General features: G+C 46.1%; 1 protein-coding gene across 2 annotated transcripts; it reads left to right on the top strand.

Annotated features, from left to right (window-relative positions):
* The first annotated feature begins 988 nt into the window (after positions 1 to 988).
* ING4 (inhibitor of growth family member 4) lies at positions 989 to 15,865 on the top strand. Of its 2 annotated transcripts, XR_005603135.1 has the most exons (9): positions 989 to 1,238; positions 12,609 to 12,680; positions 12,877 to 13,043; positions 13,254 to 13,368; positions 13,690 to 13,798; positions 14,120 to 14,267; positions 14,669 to 14,730; positions 14,948 to 15,122; positions 15,216 to 15,865. XR_005603135.1 is itself a non-coding variant. In XM_039560412.1 (8 exons), exons 1-8 carry the CDS (start codon positions 1,004 to 1,006, stop codon positions 14,985 to 14,987), a joined length of 948 nt encoding a protein of 315 aa, XP_039416346.1. In that variant the 5' UTR covers positions 989 to 1,003; the 3' UTR covers positions 14,988 to 15,864. The 2 variants fall into 2 exon arrangements, 1 of the variants encoding a protein (XP_039416346.1); XM_039560412.1 differs by having other exon boundaries at positions 14,948 to 15,864.
* The last annotated feature ends 1,088 nt before the right edge of the window (positions 15,866 to 16,953 follow it).

The following is a 16,953-nucleotide window of genomic DNA, read 5'->3' as shown; positions in this document are numbered from 1 at the left end:
TAGTCACTTCTCCTTGTGGCCAGAATCTGGGAGCACTCAGTCCTGAGCAATGGCTGTCATTATACAGACTGTCAGAAAAAACAAGAACGGTGTAGGGGAGTAGGCAGGAGAAAGGTGGGTGAAATGTAGTATTTACCAAACCCAGTGCCTCCTAAACTGTATAGGATGCTAAATGAATGCTGACCTTTTGGAAAAACAAGCCTGTGTATCTTAGAACCTAAGGATCAAAAGAAGTAAGATAATTTTGTCTCAGTCCCTCCATATCCACATGTGACTTCACCACTCCACGCTGTGCATGTAGCAATGGACGGCTGGGGAAGGGGCTCCTCAACTCCATAGCTCGAGGGGCTCTAAACCTTCAAGTGGCTCGTGGTGTATGGCCACAAAAGTGGTCTGGCATGATGAAGAAAAAGAGAGCATGGTCACAGGTTTAACTTCATTCCCTTGTTTTGTTAGTCTATTAGAAGTGTTAGGTTGTACCAGTCCTGTAGCAGCAGAGACCACCCGTCTCCTTTTGTGACACAGCAGCAGCTGCTCGTCACTGGTGGATTATGAGGCGAATGGAAAACCATAGGAACAAGTCAACAGCATGTCCTCGCCCAGACCACAGGCTCATCGAATGGGTCAGGATGGACGGACCACAGAGGGTCACTGCTCCAACCCCCCTGCTCGAGCAGGGTCATCCCAGAGCCCATGGCACAGGATTGCCTCCGGACAGTTTTGGAATATCTCCAGAGGGGGAGACTCCACAACCTCTGTGGGCAATCTGTCCCAGTGCTCAGTCACCCGCACAGTAAAGAAGTTCTTCCTCTTGTTCAGGTGGAACTTGCTGTGCATCGGTTTCTGTTCGTTGCCTCTTGTCCTAGTGGTGGGCACCACCGAGAAGAGTCTGTCTGACATTCTCCATTCAGATACTTATAGACATGGATGAAGTCCCCTCTCAGTCGTCCGAGCCTCTCAGGCCGAACAGGCCCAGCTCCCTCAGCCTTTCCTCGTGGGAACGATGCCCCAGTGCCGCGGTCACCCTCGCTGCCCTCCGCGGGGACCACCCGGCGCAGCCCCGCAGAGCCCGAAATGGCGGCGGGAGCGGGGCGGAAGTGCCCGGGCCGCGGGCGGAAGCGGCTTCGCAGCCGGGCAGCGCCGCTTCCGGGGGGCGCGCGCGTTCGCTTCCCGCCGGAAGCGCCGGTGTGTGGGGCCCAAGATGGCGGCGGGGATGTACCTGGAGCACTACCTGGACAGTAAGAGCCGCCGGGGCGGGGCCGAGGCCGCGGCTGAGCCGGCCCGGGGGGGCACGGACGGGCCGAGGGGGCGGAGCCCCGCGGGGGCCGAGCGCTGCCCAGGGTGCCCGCGGGCTCTCCCAGCCCCTCGGGCGCAGCTCGGGCCCGGCTGTCGGGCGCCCAGTCCCCGGGCCGTGCGGAGAGGCCCCGTCCGTGGGGCAAGGCTCGGCTGCAGCTCCTGCAGGAGCCCTGACACCCGCGGCCCCGTGACTGGTTTGTCCCAGGAGAAAGGAGCCCGGTGCTGCTTCAGCCGCCTCTCGGGAGCGGGAGCTTGGCTGTCAGTGGTTTCCCGGGACAGACATCGAGCCAGAGATAACTTTAGGATCTGGAAGGGGGGGGGCAGTTATGATAGTTTTCTACGCTGTTAGTTTACAAATGCAGCCCTGCGGTTTTGGCCAAAGAGGAGCTCTGTAAATGCTAATGGAGTTGGTAACGTTATCGGAGCCCTCCAATGGTACCTCCTATTTTACCATCCTGCCTTAAGGTGCTTAAAACTTCGTCAAACTCTGTCCTTTGGGGATGAGACTTTCAGTGCATCTTTTACCCACATGTTCTTAAAATAGCCAAGCAGATCCATCAGAAGAGTTGTTTCTCAATGAATGGACTAATGAGTTAAGATTCAATAACCTGTTCTTTGGGGAATGCTGTTCTCATGTTTTCCTGCTGGTCTGGTATTGGCACTAGAGAAGTATGTTCGTGGGGTGGTGTGTTTAAAGCTGGGTAGTTCTGGTAATGTGTCTTCTGCTTCACTGTACCCAGCCAGTTAAATCTCTCACTGTCTGCATATGCATACAAGAAATGGAGTTTGGCTCTTCAGAAATCTTGTTGCACTGGATTTCTTCCAGCACAGAAGTGATAAGGTGTTGATATGGACACAGGGGGTCTCGTTCCTTGTGTCTTCAGTGCTCCCTTTTGTCATTAGGAAAGAAAATGTGTGAGAATGTTCAAGAACCATAATAAATGTCAGTGAAAGCTGAAAAGAAGCTGCAGTTGAACAGGATCTAGGAGCTGTAAGGAAGGAGGATGCAAAAGCCAGGAAGAAGAGCTGGATGAGGAGGCAGGTTGTTGGAGAGGAGCAAAGATTTATGTTCCTGTGCGGTTCTCATTCCGTTGTAGAAGAACTGCAGTTGACTGAGGCTCCTCAGTTGGGAGGACAAGGGCTGGGAAAGAGGAGATAAAAGCAGATGGATAGGGAGTAAGTGCATAGGGAGGATGCAGGGTTTTCCTCCTGGGAGGGCAGAGGTGTATTTTGGGTAAGAGCTGCAGAGCAAAGATAAAGAGCAAAGACTGGGATCTGCAGTCAGTAGGCAGAGATGAGCAGGATGCAGCACTGAGGGTGGAGAGGTGTGGTAGGTACCCAGTTGGAGAGAAGGGAAGGTTGATGGCTGGAGAATGCTCCTGCCAAAGTCAAACACTTCTGGATCATGTCATCACAGTCATTTAAAATCAGCCAACCCCCTGGGAACTCCTCTTCCTCTCAAGTACAGGCATGCAGAGGAAATGACCAACTCTCCTCTTTCAGCTGAGATTTGTGGTCCTGCAACTGTTGTAGAGATTCTTGTCCTGTTGAAGGTGGATATTAATATGGTAGAGTCACTGTTGTTGTTGAGGTATCTTACTTTTTTAAAAAAAGAAAGAGATGTGCACAATCTAAAAGTCCTTAAAAGTATCTGGTTACAAAGATTTTAGGAAGAACAAAACATTCTTCATTCTGGTGGTTTAGCCTTTTTCGCTTACCCTTAGATCTCTAAGGCCTTTTTCAGTTTTGTCTGGTGCAATATTACTTCCTGTTATTAGCTAATCATAAGACACTTGCTGTGCTTATTCTAGGTTTCTTTCAGAACAGCGTATATGAATTGTGATACTTAGAGACAAAGAGCACCCATCACAGTCTTCAGTAAGTTAGGCTGCTGATAGGTGATAGCATATATTTCTAATTACCCATTTTGTTCTTCTCTAAGCCTGCTCTCCTCTTCTGAAGTTCTGCCTGAACTCCTGACTCTGTGAAAATGCATACAGGATTTTAGACACGAGTCTTCTTCTTGATGCTAATCTAATGCTTGATTCTGTTTCCTACTTGCTAATTCCCTTTTTTCCCCCCATTATTTTAGTGTTTTAAAAACATTCAGTTCTTTTTTAAAGCAGTTCACCAATGTCCTAAAACTTCCTGAAATTTGATAGAAAGAAATAGTCCAGAACTTTTGGTCATCTGTTATAAAAAGTGTCTAATTCTTAAGTTACATCTGTGTCTTGGAACGGAATTGTTTTAGTAGTGTAGTGCTATTGCAGACACAGTTTTCAGTTGAATGTGTTTTTTCCTCCCGCAGGGATTCTCTTTCATATGGTTTTCTGTCTGGATCTGCTCAGGGAATGAATGAGGAATCTGTGATGAAAGAGGGCAGTTATTTGTAGGACCTCTTCATATCTTTGAATGAAGGAAGGTGTATAAGGAATTAAGTGAAGAATGTAGGAAGAAAAAGAGTGGCCTCCTGTTTGAAGCAGTTGAATACCACTCTGACAAAGTGAGTTTGATGTTTTTATTTATGTTGTGAGTCCCACTTTATACAGGTTTTCCTTGCTTGGATTGTGCTTCCTTCAGATTATGAGTGGAAATTTTTAGTCAAGAGGAGCAGATGTGCAGAATGCTCATAGCTGCAGCTGAAGCCTGCCTTGAACAGATAATTCTGAAAAGTCAGGCTATGAAGCATTTTTGCACATTTCAAGAGGCAAGTTTGTAATTAGCTGGTCTTCTTGGCTTTAATCTCTTGGCCTCAGTAAATCTCTTGGCTTTCATTCTGTTGGTGAGGGAAATGGGCCACTCCACTGCAGCACTGTGAAAACATTTTAGCGTCACAATAGTGAACACCTTGAAAAGCTGACTACAAAGTCAGTTTTCAGATGGAGCTCTGGCTCTGAGCATGTGACTCTGTATTGAGCAAAGAGAATAAAATAAAACTTTGAATCAGTGCTCAGTCACTGGGAATGAGAAACACCTTGGATGAAGCATCCTGTGATTAGGTAATTAAAACCTGTATGTTAAAATGCATGAGCAGTCTGACAAAGCTAGGCATACAGCCCCAGTTGCTTCAATTCAAATATTTTGAGTCCTCTACTTTAGACATCTAAAGTTCTTTTCCATTTTCTTTTTGTGGAATAGTGAAGTTAAGAGCTGTTCTCTTAGTAAAAGGTGTCTGGAAGCTTCTTAGGTCTGGCATTTCAACAGCTTTCAAGTCCTTGCTGTAATTTGAAACTGGGTTTAGACCTGGGATTAGGCATGCCCTTTCCGTGGCTTTAAGCTGTTAATTACAAAGCAGATCTGTCTGAAATGTGTTATGTTCTTGGCAGATGTTTTTGCAGCAGAAAAATATGCACATTCCTTCTGTGCTGAGCATCCTGACAGAGAAACTCCATGTCTTGTCTACTCTGATCACCTTCATTCCTTCATCCTACACTGAAGCTGTCTCTTCAATGACTACACCGAGCCAAAGGATTCAGGGAATGGGAGACAAGGAATGTGTCTTGTTCCACTTCTCTTCTTCCTGAGTGCTTTTCTCCAGTGGCTGAATTTAAGCATAAAAAGATTTCCATCTCTTCAAATATTGTCCTCCTTCTAGTTTCTAAACCATTTTATGCCTGGTTCTGAGGGGAGAAAGCGAGATAAAAAAGTGCTTTCCCTCTAGCAGTAACGCAGTGCAGCTTTAGTGAGGGAAAGCCTATGGGTGCAAAGGAGTTAAGAGATGTAGAAAGGAATGGAGGCGGAAGAAGAAGGAAGAAAACAGTGTTTTGGGAGTAAAAGATGGAATGTGCATAAAGACTCCTGAGAAGAGTTTGCACTTGCTTGAAATTGAGTTAGTGTGCTTTGCTCAGTGTTGCCTCTTGTACGGGGTTAGAAATACTGTTGTGGAGACTTTGAAGGGGAGAAAGGGATCGTGTGATTCACACAGGTTTTCCAGAAGGTGAGATGCAAACCCTGAGTTTTCTTCATGTTTGGAAGTTTCAAGAGGACTGTAGAGCTCCTTTGTGAAAGCCATCGTCTAAGCACACATACTCAGAAAACAGTCCCAAATCAAGTCTCTGTCTATATGTGAGTGTGCCATGAGGGTAGGGATTGTCTTTACAGTAGAGGGAACTGCTGTGCAACCACCTGTGTTTTCTACCATCAGTGCTTCCCTGTTTACCCACCTCATGGGTGCCAGAATAAACTAAGTGTACTTAGTGACAACACATTAATCATTTTTTATGGCAACATACCAAGGCATGTATTTCTCCTCAACAACAAGAACTGTTTCCATCTTCCCTCACCTCAAAACCCTGAGGAACTAAAGCCAGCATTTCATCTAAATTAGACCTAAACACTTGGGAGAGTCATGAGCAGCAGGAGTAGCAGGTAACCTTGGTGAGCTTGAGAGGCAAAAAGATGTCACAGGCCTGGCTGCTCAGATGGCTGCATTATATTAATTCTGTTGCCCTGGAGGCCACCAGTCAGGACCTGTTCCAGGAGCAGGCACTAGGACATATCTGCCTCAGTGCCGAGGGTGATGGAGACAACAGGCTTAGATGAAGAGAGCTCAGCTGGTAAGTTAACGTGGTTCTATGTAATCAATGTTAAAACCTTGGGGTTTCCCCCTTTTTTACACTGGTTAGGGAGGCATCGAGTTTCCTTTGCTCCTTCTATTTGCATGTATCAGTAGGCACGTAGAGATGCACCAGTTCAGGGCTTGTCACTGCTAGAAAACTTAAGCCAGCATAAGCACAGAGCAACAGAAGCAGCACATGCCCTCATGGAAGTCATCTACTTTCTCCTACAACCGACGTGGGAATGTCGTTTCGTTCTTCGATAACATTAGCTAGCCCAGTAAAATGGGATTATTCTTTTGGAATAGCTACATCTGCCTGGATTTCCCTCTGTGTGGCTTCATCACATGGGGGTGCGATGGGTATCATCATCTTAATGCTCTTAGAGGACATGGGTGTGATGTCGGAAATTGCTGTAGGCGAGCCCTTGATTCCTTCCCAGACCTGGCAGTGTTCCAAATTCCCCAGCAGTTCTTTTATCTCTCACTTTCCCTACCTTCATTATTCTTATCCCCTCCCCAGTGTAGCGTGCAGCCATACCCCCTTGTCCCTGCCTCTCCGGTTTCTCACATCATTCTTCAGAAATGCAAGTGTCTCAGTAAATGGTTTCTATACTTGTCACTGCTTTAGTGTAGTGAAAGATGCCTTTCACCTTACTGAGACTGTGGATTAGTTACACCTGTGATGCACCACACATGATCTATGGAAAATTACAAAAGATTTCGTGCAGAGGAGAGAATTTGGTGATTCATAGGCATCATTTGTTTCTGTGTGAAAGCTACTGGCGCAGCCCACGCTGAGCTGATACATTTAATGACCAATTCATTTAGAATTGATTTTGTTGTTGGCTGATACTTTTATTGGAGCTGATACAAGATGGCTTTACATGGCAAAGTATGCTGTGTTTTCTCTGTATTTCTTCACTTACCCAACTGCAAATCTGATGTCATTGTTTTGGCAAACAGCCCTGTGATCTCTTTGGTGGTTTTCCTGTCCTTTGGAGGTCTGTGGCAGGCTGGAAATGCCAGGAGTGTTGCTAGTCTCATCTACTGTGTCAGTCTTCCAAGTCCTCCAAGCTTCTGAATCAAGGTTGATCTTTAACAATAAAGATGCCTTTGCTGAGACTTAACAACATTGCCTGCTATCCTGGCTGTGGATGCTGTAGCATTGAGCTACTGTAATAAGAAAACAACAAAAAGAGCCCTCCCTCCTTGAGAAAAGGGCCCACACTTTGCGGGGAGTATTGGGGTTCTATGGCTGACTGTCACTGACATTGACTGTCACTGCTGACTGATGCCCATTTCTTTGGACAATGCCTGAAGTAGATGTGCTTGGGTGGACTGGTGTGCAGCACATTGGCCCAAAGCTTGGGATATATGATATGGCCACAGAATTCCTGGGTGGCTGTGGCTAAATGAATCTACCATGCACCTGAGCACCCTCTTTGTAAAACTGTAGGTAGGATTATCCCTTACCAAAGTGTTGTGAGGATAATGGTACAGGTTAGAATTTTTTATTGCAGCAGGGCTGAGCCATCTCTGAAAAGAGGGAAAAGGATACATTGTGCTCAAGCACCATTTGAATAAACTGCGTAGGAAGGTGATTGGTTACTTGGGAACGCAGGACAGAGTAGAAGCAGTAGTTTAAAAGGGTGAAACACTCTGAAAGGAGGGATATAAAACACCCTGCCCCCTAATGAGGGAGCAAGGAAGCTCCTGAAGATTGCTGCTAGCCAGTTGTCCTGCGATATACTTCAAGTGCTACAAAATTATGAGAATCGCGGAGTACCGAAAAGTCCGATGTGCTTCCCCAGCAAGATCCCAGCCAGTTTGCTGTCTTGGGGGGCAAAGAACTTACCTTCTCATTGTGGCACGAGCAGGAATTTTTTAATTGTCTTCAGCAATGTGGTGTCTAAAGTGTTTGCTGAAATCTAAGCTGTTCAATAAAGCAACCGTGGCTACGTTTTAAAATGTATTTTCCCATTTTTTAATAAAATTTAAAAATGCGTCTAAACATGGTGGGTGAACGGATGTCTTGGGAAAGGCACTGTCTGTTTGGATGGTTCTTGGTGCTATTGATCTGTTTTTAGGACTTTGGACAGCACAAATCCATTGTTTGGCACAGTACAGACGTGCTGCAGAGGATTGAAGCACAATGGAAGTTATCAGGCTGTGTAGGCTTGCTCTCTGTGTCTGTATGTCACAGTTAACATCTGAGTTAAGTAGCTGAAGTTTAAATAACAGTTGCCTGCACCTGACATCCCACGTGTGTTTCTAAAAAGAAGTAAATAAAGTAATAATTATTGGAGAGGAAAAGAAGTGGTGCTGGATTCTGACTTTTGGAGAGAGAGAGCGTGGTTCTTAAGGGAGAAGACAGCATGGTTATGGATGCCTGTGGAAGAATGAGTGGGGGAAAGAAGGGAAGAGGAGAATAAAAAAGACAAAAGAAGAATGGGGATAGTGAAGGAATAACATACAAGGAAAGGAAAGACGAAGGTAGGTAGAGAGACTTTAGCTTGTGATCAGAAATGAAAACAAGGTAAGAAAAGGAAGGGGTGAGAAAAACTCGCTGAGAGACCTGCACCAGTGATTTTCAGGATAATTGTACCATGAGAGGAGTCAGTAGGGCTGCACAAGGCTTCTGTATGGATCTGTGCAATGAGTCCATTAGGAAAAGCACTGCCAGCAGGTCGAGGGAGGGATCCTGTCCATCTGCTCAGCCTTGGTGAGGCGCATCTGGAGTGCAGTGTCCAGTTCTGAGCTCCTCATTAAAGAGAGACATGGAGCTCCTGGAACATGTCCGCAGAGGGGAATGAGGATGATTTGGAGACTGGAGTATCTCTCTTGTGAGGAAAGGCTGAGGGAGCTGGGCTTGTTCTGCCTCAAGAAGAGATGTCTGAGAGGGGTTCATCCATGTCTGTAAGTATCTGCAGGGAGGGTATCGAGGATGGAACCAGACTCTTCTCAGTGGCGCCCAGCAACAGCACAAGAGGCAATGGGCAGAAACTGATGCACAGGAAGTTCCACCTGAACATGAGGAAGAACTTTACTGTGGGTGACCAAGCACTAGAGGAGATTCCCCACAGAGGTTGTCATGTCTCTCTCACTGGAGATCTTCCAAAAATATCTGGGCACAATCCTGTGTCATGTGTTCTGGGATGACCCTGCTTGACCAGGGAGGTTGGACTGGATAACCCTCTGTGGTCCTTTCCAGCCTGACCCATTCTGGGATTGTGTGACACAGTTGCGTTAATGCCAGCCCATGCTTTGGGTCAAGCTGTTGGCCTTGCTAGCACTTTCTTTCCTGTACATTTTCACCATCCTCCTCTTCCTCTCTTACTGCTGTGCCATTTGTGTGGAAAGAGGCCCTTGCTTTTCCTTATTTTTCTGTCCGTTGTTGTGTTTCATCACTCTTCTCTAGTGATCAAAGATGTCTCTAGGGTGTTTTTTCTTCACCATTTTCAGTTTCATAATCTGAGAATTACGTGGGTATTTTATGATAGTATTTAGTCATGATAATTTTAGGTGAATCTTACTAAGATGAACAAGCAAAATTAATTGTAGAGGAAAAGAGAAAAGCAGGAGGAAATGAAATTACGTAAATAACATGAATGTTTTTAGAAATAGTGAGGAAAAGTGTGGTGGTAGAATGAGGAAATTGGAGACTCAAATCTAGGTTGTTTTTTTTTTTAATGAGTCTTATTGGGTGGTGATGTCTGATAGCCAGCACAGCACATGTCAAGCAATTTCAGCAAGTGTTCTGGCCCCTGTGATAAATACTGTGACGCAGAGAATCACTTCTGTTTAAGGCTATGCAAGAGCTTTGGAGTTAAGCTGCAGATAGTAGTAAACATCCCCATAGCTAGATTAAGTTATGTACCAGACAAATAGTTTGTTGCTCAGTTATAACTTGCTTAGCTGCAGCTTTATCTTGTTAAGCTTTTTGTTATTGCCAGACTCTCTCTGGATCATAATTTGTAATGGTGTGCTCAGCTCCCTTCCACTTTCAGTTGAACAGATAAATATCTTTGTAGCAGTTCTGATTATAAAGTCACTGTACTGTCACTTGTTTCATTTTCTCCCAGTTTATTGACAAAGCAGTGGCAGAACATTTGTCCGGTAATAGATTTGCAGAGTGAAATATTTTGCTGTGGTTTTAGGAAATCATTTTGCTGGTTTTAGCAGGGAAGGAATTCAACTGACAGGGGTTTGTCTCGTCAGCCCCAGATCATGACCCAGACATGCTTAAATGATCTGCCCATGGTGCCTGTGCTGAGCGTTTGCTCGGCCAGAGCCAGACCAAGGTGACGGCTCTCCCCACACTGTGAGAGCTGCTGGGAGCAGAGGGCTCTGCACACCTGGAGGCAGGAGATGAGGCAGGGGAGCCACTGGCCCGGCCGAGGGGCCGACACTGAGGGGAGCAGGCACTGGGGAGAGAGGGACTCTCAGGGCTGGGGGGCACAGGCTGAACAGACAAGGCCAGGCACGTAGAGGCAAGAGAAGGACTGATGCTGTCCAGACGAGGGCATGTGCTGGCATTACTGGTGGTGGCAGATTTGTACAGTGACAGCTGTAAAAACTAGAGCACAGTTCCTTTCAGGTTCGGTAGCAGAATCAGACTCCTGCTTGAGTTTCTCCTGGTGCAAGAACGTGGCTGTGAAATGTGACTGTAACCTCGTGTGGGGTTGTTCTGCCCGCAGAGTAGCATCCTACTGGTTTTTGTGCTGGCTCAGGTGCTTGCTCTAGCTAAAGGTTTCTAGCCCTGCTGAGGGAAAACTGACAGTACCTGGTGGAATTTGTGCTTTTACCATCTGTCCTTTTCAGAAGAGAAAAAGAAATTACATTAATCTTTTCTAAAAACCACAAAGTCCAGAATTTCAAAGCTGTGATCTTCCAGGATTAATAAACTCAATATAAATTTGACATATTGTGTGCAGTGCAGGAACAGCTTCTGTTTTCCTCTAGAGGATACCTGTCTTGTCTTCTGCAGCGGATGCTTTGGAGAGGAATTAAAAGCAGCGTGCTGCAGTATGAGCCATGTTTCATTTGCTGTATAAATTGAAAGGTTTAGAGTTGATGAGGTTGGGGATTGCAGGAAGGAAAAAGGCATGGTCCCTAGATTCCCAAGCTGGATTTCATCACTGCTGTAAGCTCCCTCTATAAGCAATAATCATTTTCAGCACTGTGTCTGTTCTGAGATGCTTTTTCAAACCGTAGGGATGTAATCCAGTAGTCAGCTGCTTAAAGCTTGTGTGAAGTCTTCCATGCTGAACAAACATGGAAGTATCAGATTCAGGATATGCTGACAGACTTCATTTTGACGCTTAGTAATTTTTCAGAATCTGAATTTGCACTGTTAACTGTCCTTGAATGCAGAGAGGTGATGTGTATGTGCTGTGTATTATGTATCTGGGTACTTAAGGACACCTACTCTTTGAGCATTTCTCAGGTAACTAAATCAGAAATGGCATCAGAAATCTGTTGAAGCAGCAGCTTGACTGCTCCTAAGGATGCTGTATGTAACTTATTATTATGCTGTTTGGGCAAAAAACTAAGTAAAAGGAACAACTTCTGTGCTCAGCAAGGCCCACAGTTGGTTTTACCTCTTACAGAAATTAATTTCATGTCCTGTTATGTAGTAGTTAAAACTTGTTAAAACCTTCCTCTTGCATACAGAACCTTCCCTGTCAACAGGTTGCTCTTCAGGGAAGTGGAAAAGCATTCATTGCTGTAGAAATACGTGCAGTGAAAATAGACTGCTGCCCAGACTGAGATGTTGGACAGCTTTGGTGATGGCCAGACACACCTTCAGTTGCACTCCCTGTGAGCTGGAGAGCAAGTTTGGGAAGCTCAGACATGCTTACGTTGTGTTTGTGAAGAGCTTTTCCCACCACCTTTTTTTTGAAACCTGCAAGAGAGATTTATTTTTTTTCATTAGGTATAAAGATGACAGTAATCAAGCTTAGACTCCAGGTTAATGTGGTGACACTAGATCTTGTTTTGATTAGACAGGCATGGAAAAATTAGAATTGTTTTTATCAGCTTTGCCAGTTGAGCATCTGGTGATGCCTAGGGGGTAAGTAGCATAGTGCATTGAAAATTAATTGACTATCAACTTCACATTGCTCATTCAGAGTCCTACAAATGTTTATTATTCCCTGTGTGTGGCATCCTTCCAGGTGTTGGACAGACCACACTGAGATGACAGTGCAGAAGGCACAACAAATTACGAGTCACAGGGGGTTAAGACTGGTCTCTGTTTCCCATCCCATCTCAGACTTGATCTTTGCTCTGCCCAAAGTGTCTACTGTCCCCTATATGTTAAATGGACGCATTAAAGAGACTCACTTTTCAGTGAATTAGCATTTGATCAACTTTAATTTTTACATCCTTGTGTAGAAATAACTAAATGGCTTTGTTTGCCAGCTGTTGTGCTGGTTTTTTCATTACTGAGTGGAGTTTTTGGATGGAGACATCATATTATAATGACTGGCACTCATTACAGATTTTGGGTCTCTGCTTTCTTAGTGTGGACCTTTCTGCATGGCAGCAGTTTTCTGCTAACTAATATATATTCTAGAACTATGCTTCTGCATTAAATATATCACTTTTTTATAGCCTGTCTCCTTTGGGGCTGGCAACAAATGGAAGCAGGCTAATGTGCAGCAGAGGAGTTGTTGTTATTGGTTAGCTTTTTTCCTGCCTTGGCATCGTGGGCAAGAACCTGATTTCTCCATGTATTCTCCTTTCTCTGCAGGTATTGAGAACCTGCCATTTGAATTACAGAGAAACTTCCAGCTCATGCGAGATCTGGATCAGAGGACAGAAGGTGAGGATTAGAGATGGTTTTTCTGCCAAGACAAGGAGTATGTAGCTTGACCAACTTTGCTTGGCTTTGCTTTTATCATGGGGATCACCAGGCAGGGGAGGAGGCCTGGAGCTGCTCCAGTCATTCAGTCTCTCCTCATGGAGGGCACTGTAGTGTGTGTGTGGTGTTTGTGTATTTAATGGTACACTTGTTTCAGACCTCAAGTCAGAGATCGATAAGTTGGCCACGGAGTATATCAGCAATGCACGGACTTTGTCTTCAGAGGAAAAACTGGGGCTTCTCAAGCAAATCCAGGAGGCCTATGGAAAGTGCAAGGAATTTGGGGACGACAAGGTTCAGCTGGCTATGCAGACCTACGAGATGGTATGAAGGGAAGTGTCTCGTGCTTATCGTGTGAACCCCCGATAAAGCCGCCCATCTCAGAAGGCCCTGATCTCTCATTTTTAGGCCGTGCCCACTCTTGCTCCTCATCTCTTTAGTGCAAGCCCCCTGCCCCTTTGTCCCCTCTTTGTCCTCTCTTTGCCTTCCTGGGCTCTGTCCTGGGGTAACTCCTGGTCACTACTGTCTTTGCAGGTTGATAAGCACATCCGGCGGCTGGACACAGACCTCGCTCGCTTCGAAGCAGACCTGAAGGAGAAGCAGATAGAGTCGAGTGACTATGACAGTTCTTCCAGCAAGGGCAAGAAGAGTGAGTACCACCACTGGGCTGCAGATTGATTCAGGAGGCAGCCAAGTGACTATGGAAGTGGTGGGGATGAAGGCAGGCACTGGAGTGGTGCAGATCAAAGACTGTTGCGCTGGAATCTGAAGGACAGGTAAAAAGGTGGTGACCTGGGCTCTTCTTGTGTGAGCATATTCAAGGCTGCTAGATAAATTAAGATGGGGTGCATGGCCCAAAGCCAATATACATTCCAAAGTGGGAGTGTATTTTAGTGCTGGAGAAGTTGTCACTGTCAGCTGTCTGTTTTGGTGGGGTGACAGAAGCAACACCATTTTCTCTTCTTCCCAGAGGGCCGAGCCCAGAAAGAGAAAAAAGCTGCCCGCGCTCGCTCTAAAGGGAAGAACTCTGATGAGGAAGCACCAAAAACTGCCCAAAAGAAATTGAAGCTCGTCCGCACGTAAGTGTTCAAGGGACTTGAGGGAATGAGAAGCAGCACTAGAAAGCAGACCAAGTCAGGCCTAGCCCTGAGAAGGATAGCTGATCCCCAGACTGGAACAGTGTGTCCCTCTGTCCCTTCTTGGGAAGCAAGAGGAAGGAAACTTTTATTCTTTCAGGGGAGTGTGGGTTGAAGGGGAAAGCAGGTCACTCCATTGGAGTTGGGTGTATGTACTTAAATAAGAGAAGTATCTGTCTCTGGCAAACAAAGGCACTGTCTGGGGACACAGGAAGGGACTCAAAGCCTGTTACTTTGCTGACCTACTTTATTCCTGTCCTGCAGTAGCACAGAGTATGGGATGCCTTCAGTCACTTTTGGAAATGTGCACCCCTCGGATGTACTGGATATGCCCGTGGATCCCAATGAACCCACTTACTGCCTCTGCCACCAGGTCTCCTATGGGGAGATGATTGGCTGTGACAACCCAGATGTAAGAGCCTGCACTTGGTGGAAAGGGGAGGGAATGGAGTAGAGATGAGTCTTGCATGGAAAATCTTGTCCTGCTTGGGTGGGGCCTGATACAGCAAGCAGTGACAAGGAGAGGGCTTACCTCAGGTAGTTGGGAAGGGCAGAGGTGTGGTTGGCCATGACCTCTGAAGTGCCTCTTTCTTCAGGGTTTTCCTTAAAATGTTTTCTTGTCCCTGAACCTAGCAAGGGAGAAGGGGAGTTCTCTCCTTGCTAACAGTGTGTAGGGTGGATGTGAGTATTCAATCCTTGATCACTGCTAGGGTTTTAGGAGTTTGTGATCAAATGCTGGGAAACTCTCGTAGCCCAAAAGCAACAATTTCAAGAGAAAACTGCTCTTTAACTGGCTGCTCTTCATCCCAACAGTGTTCCATTGAATGGTTTCATTTTGCCTGTGTGGGTCTGACAACAAAACCAAGAGGAAAATGGTGAGTGAAACAGCCTGGGGGGCCCATTGGCCTTTGGAAAGGGGAGGTCCTAGGTGGCAGGAGAAAAAGTACTGTATATACACGCTTAGAAGATATCATTAAAAGGAAAATTTGAATTAAGGCTTTGTCAGGGACTTTGGAAAAGGTCTTCTGGGACCATGTACTTGAGGTTCACGTCATGCCCTCAATGTTGGCTTTGTACTTCCCTTTCTAACAGGTTCTGCCCTCGCTGTTCCCAGGAGAGGAAGAAGAAGTAAATTCACATGAGACCTCAGTACTGCTGCAGGAGCTCTCTTCCCCCTGCCAGGGCCTCGTGCCAGTTCCCCCAGCCCTTGGGGCCTTGGCTGAGGGGAAGTCTTGCCCTGTTTGTGGTTTGGGCCATCCCTGGAATGGTGTGTACCCTCACGGTGGTTCCTGTGTGTTCTGTATCCCTGGTTGCTTCTGAGTCCTTAAGGGAGGCCCTCTCTGTGTACTATTCCAAACAGGTCTCTGAACCTCAAAGGGAATGAATGAGGGCACCAGGGTAGCCACCAGATTCCCAGGGATTCAGGTAGCCCCTGATTTTCCTTGGCTTTCCTTCAGCCTCCTCAGAGTTCATTGCCTACTCTCTGCTTAGAGAGCAAGGCTATGGGATGGGGGAAGGAAAGGAGGTAAGTCTTCAGCATTTTAGGTCATTCATTTTCCTGGATCTTTTTCAGGAGAGAGGGAGTAACCAGGCTACTTCTTAATCTAGTGGGCTGGTTGAGAGACTGAAAACCTGATGTGCTCCCTGTCTTTAACCATTCCACTGCTGGCATTGAGCAGCCTCTTTTTTTGGGGAGAGGAGGAGGCAGAGGGAGCGTTTAGAGCTAGCTTTGTCTCTCTTATTCCTGGGGTAAACCTGCTGGTCTGGGAAGCACACTGTGTGAAGGAGGAAGAATTTCTGACCACGTGGGGAGAAACAGCTCGGTCCAGTCTGTCTTCCGGCTTCAAAATTCTGCCTTCCTCTTGTGTAGTGGTGCTTCTCCATTATGTCGATGGTGGGAAGTTTGGGAATTCAGATCCCACTTGTATAATACAGAATTAAATAAAATGAATTGAAACAAATACTCTGTTTGCCTTGGTGTCACCTCTAAAATAAACTGTGGCAATTGGTCTCTCTAGTTTTTCTTTCTCTCTTAGCTCTGCTTTTATTGTAAATGGTGAATGTGGTGCAGCTGTTTCATGTAGCAATCCTGAGCAGCACTAAGAAGTGACATTCTGCATAAGTCAGGCTTGAAAATGTACCTAATGTACTTGCAAAAAGCTACTCAGCTTTCTGGTGGCTGTGAAAAATGCCTGCCCCTTCAGTCGTGCCCTCACAAGAAGGTGAACATTTATTCACGTTATTGTTTGATCATTTACTTCATCAGTTGCCTTCTCTTAAATGAGGAGGGGTGGGGGTTGCAAAGGCCAGCCCTCACTGTCTGTTGGGCAGCGCAGCTGAGAAAATAAACCATCAGGACAAACCATGTGTCTCCAAGAAAGTGGATAGGTTTTCCAGACTTCTTGATAGCTTGCTTCCCAGTAGGTCACAATCAGCTTGTTGCCAGAAACTCTGGCTGCTGTTACTAACATAACGTTAGGCTCCGAAACAATTTCTGGAGATCTGCGGTCCGAAGGTCTGTAGTGTCTGTAGGTAATTGTGAGGAGATGGCCCATACTGAAGCTTCCCTTTATCAATTCCATTGGCACAGCCTGTAGGCTGACAAACCAAGTCTGCTTCCTGCTTGTGGTCTGCTCATCAGGAGGGTTTAAGCTCTTCACCTGAAACATGAAACGTTTTCCTCACACAGATAACCAGTATGAGGATCCATGGAGGATTTTGCTCGTTTAGTCATGAAGCCAAAGCTCTGCTCGGGTTCAGAGGACAGTGTCGGTGAAGATCACTACTCCCGCCTTGTCACTGCACAGGGACCCTGGCAGCCATCAGCTCAGAAGCTGACGTTGTTTTCAAGTGAGTTAGCACTGAGTCAGTCTTCGCTTTTGCCTCAAGAAGGGGTGTTAATTCTGTTTTTCTGTTCATTCTGCGCAGAAAAAAGGATGAGTTCTTCTGCAGGCTGTTGGCTCATATGGTTTGTGGTCCCCCTGCCATAAGTCTGGATCTCGATCCCTAGATTGTATTACACCACTTCCTGGGGCTTCCCTTCTTAAGCAGAGGTGAAGTAAATTCTGGAAGATGTTGGCTGTGTCTCTGGTGTGGTT

Source organism: Corvus cornix, chromosome 1 (assembly GCF_000738735.6).
Source record: "Corvus cornix cornix isolate S_Up_H32 chromosome 1, ASM73873v5, whole genome shotgun sequence".
NCBI classification, from domain to species: domain Eukaryota; kingdom Metazoa; phylum Chordata; class Aves; order Passeriformes; family Corvidae; genus Corvus; species Corvus cornix.
The sequence above is the reverse complement of the archived record's forward strand: the minus strand, read 5'-3'. Positions and strand labels throughout refer to the sequence as shown.

Bases quoted from the DNA above. Each gene is read 5' to 3' on its own strand.
- ING4 (XM_039560412.1), top strand. From the start codon at position 1,004: ATGCCCCAGTGCCGCGGTCACCCTCGCTGCCCTCCGCGGGGACCACCC. The intron at 13,044-13,253 runs GTATGAAGGGAA...CTGTCTTTGCAG, and splicing joins CTATGCAGACCTACGAGATG to GTTGATAAGCACATCCGGCG. The intron at 13,369-13,689 runs GTGAGTACCACC...TCTTCTTCCCAG, and splicing joins TTCCAGCAAGGGCAAGAAGA to AGGGCCGAGCCCAGAAAGAG.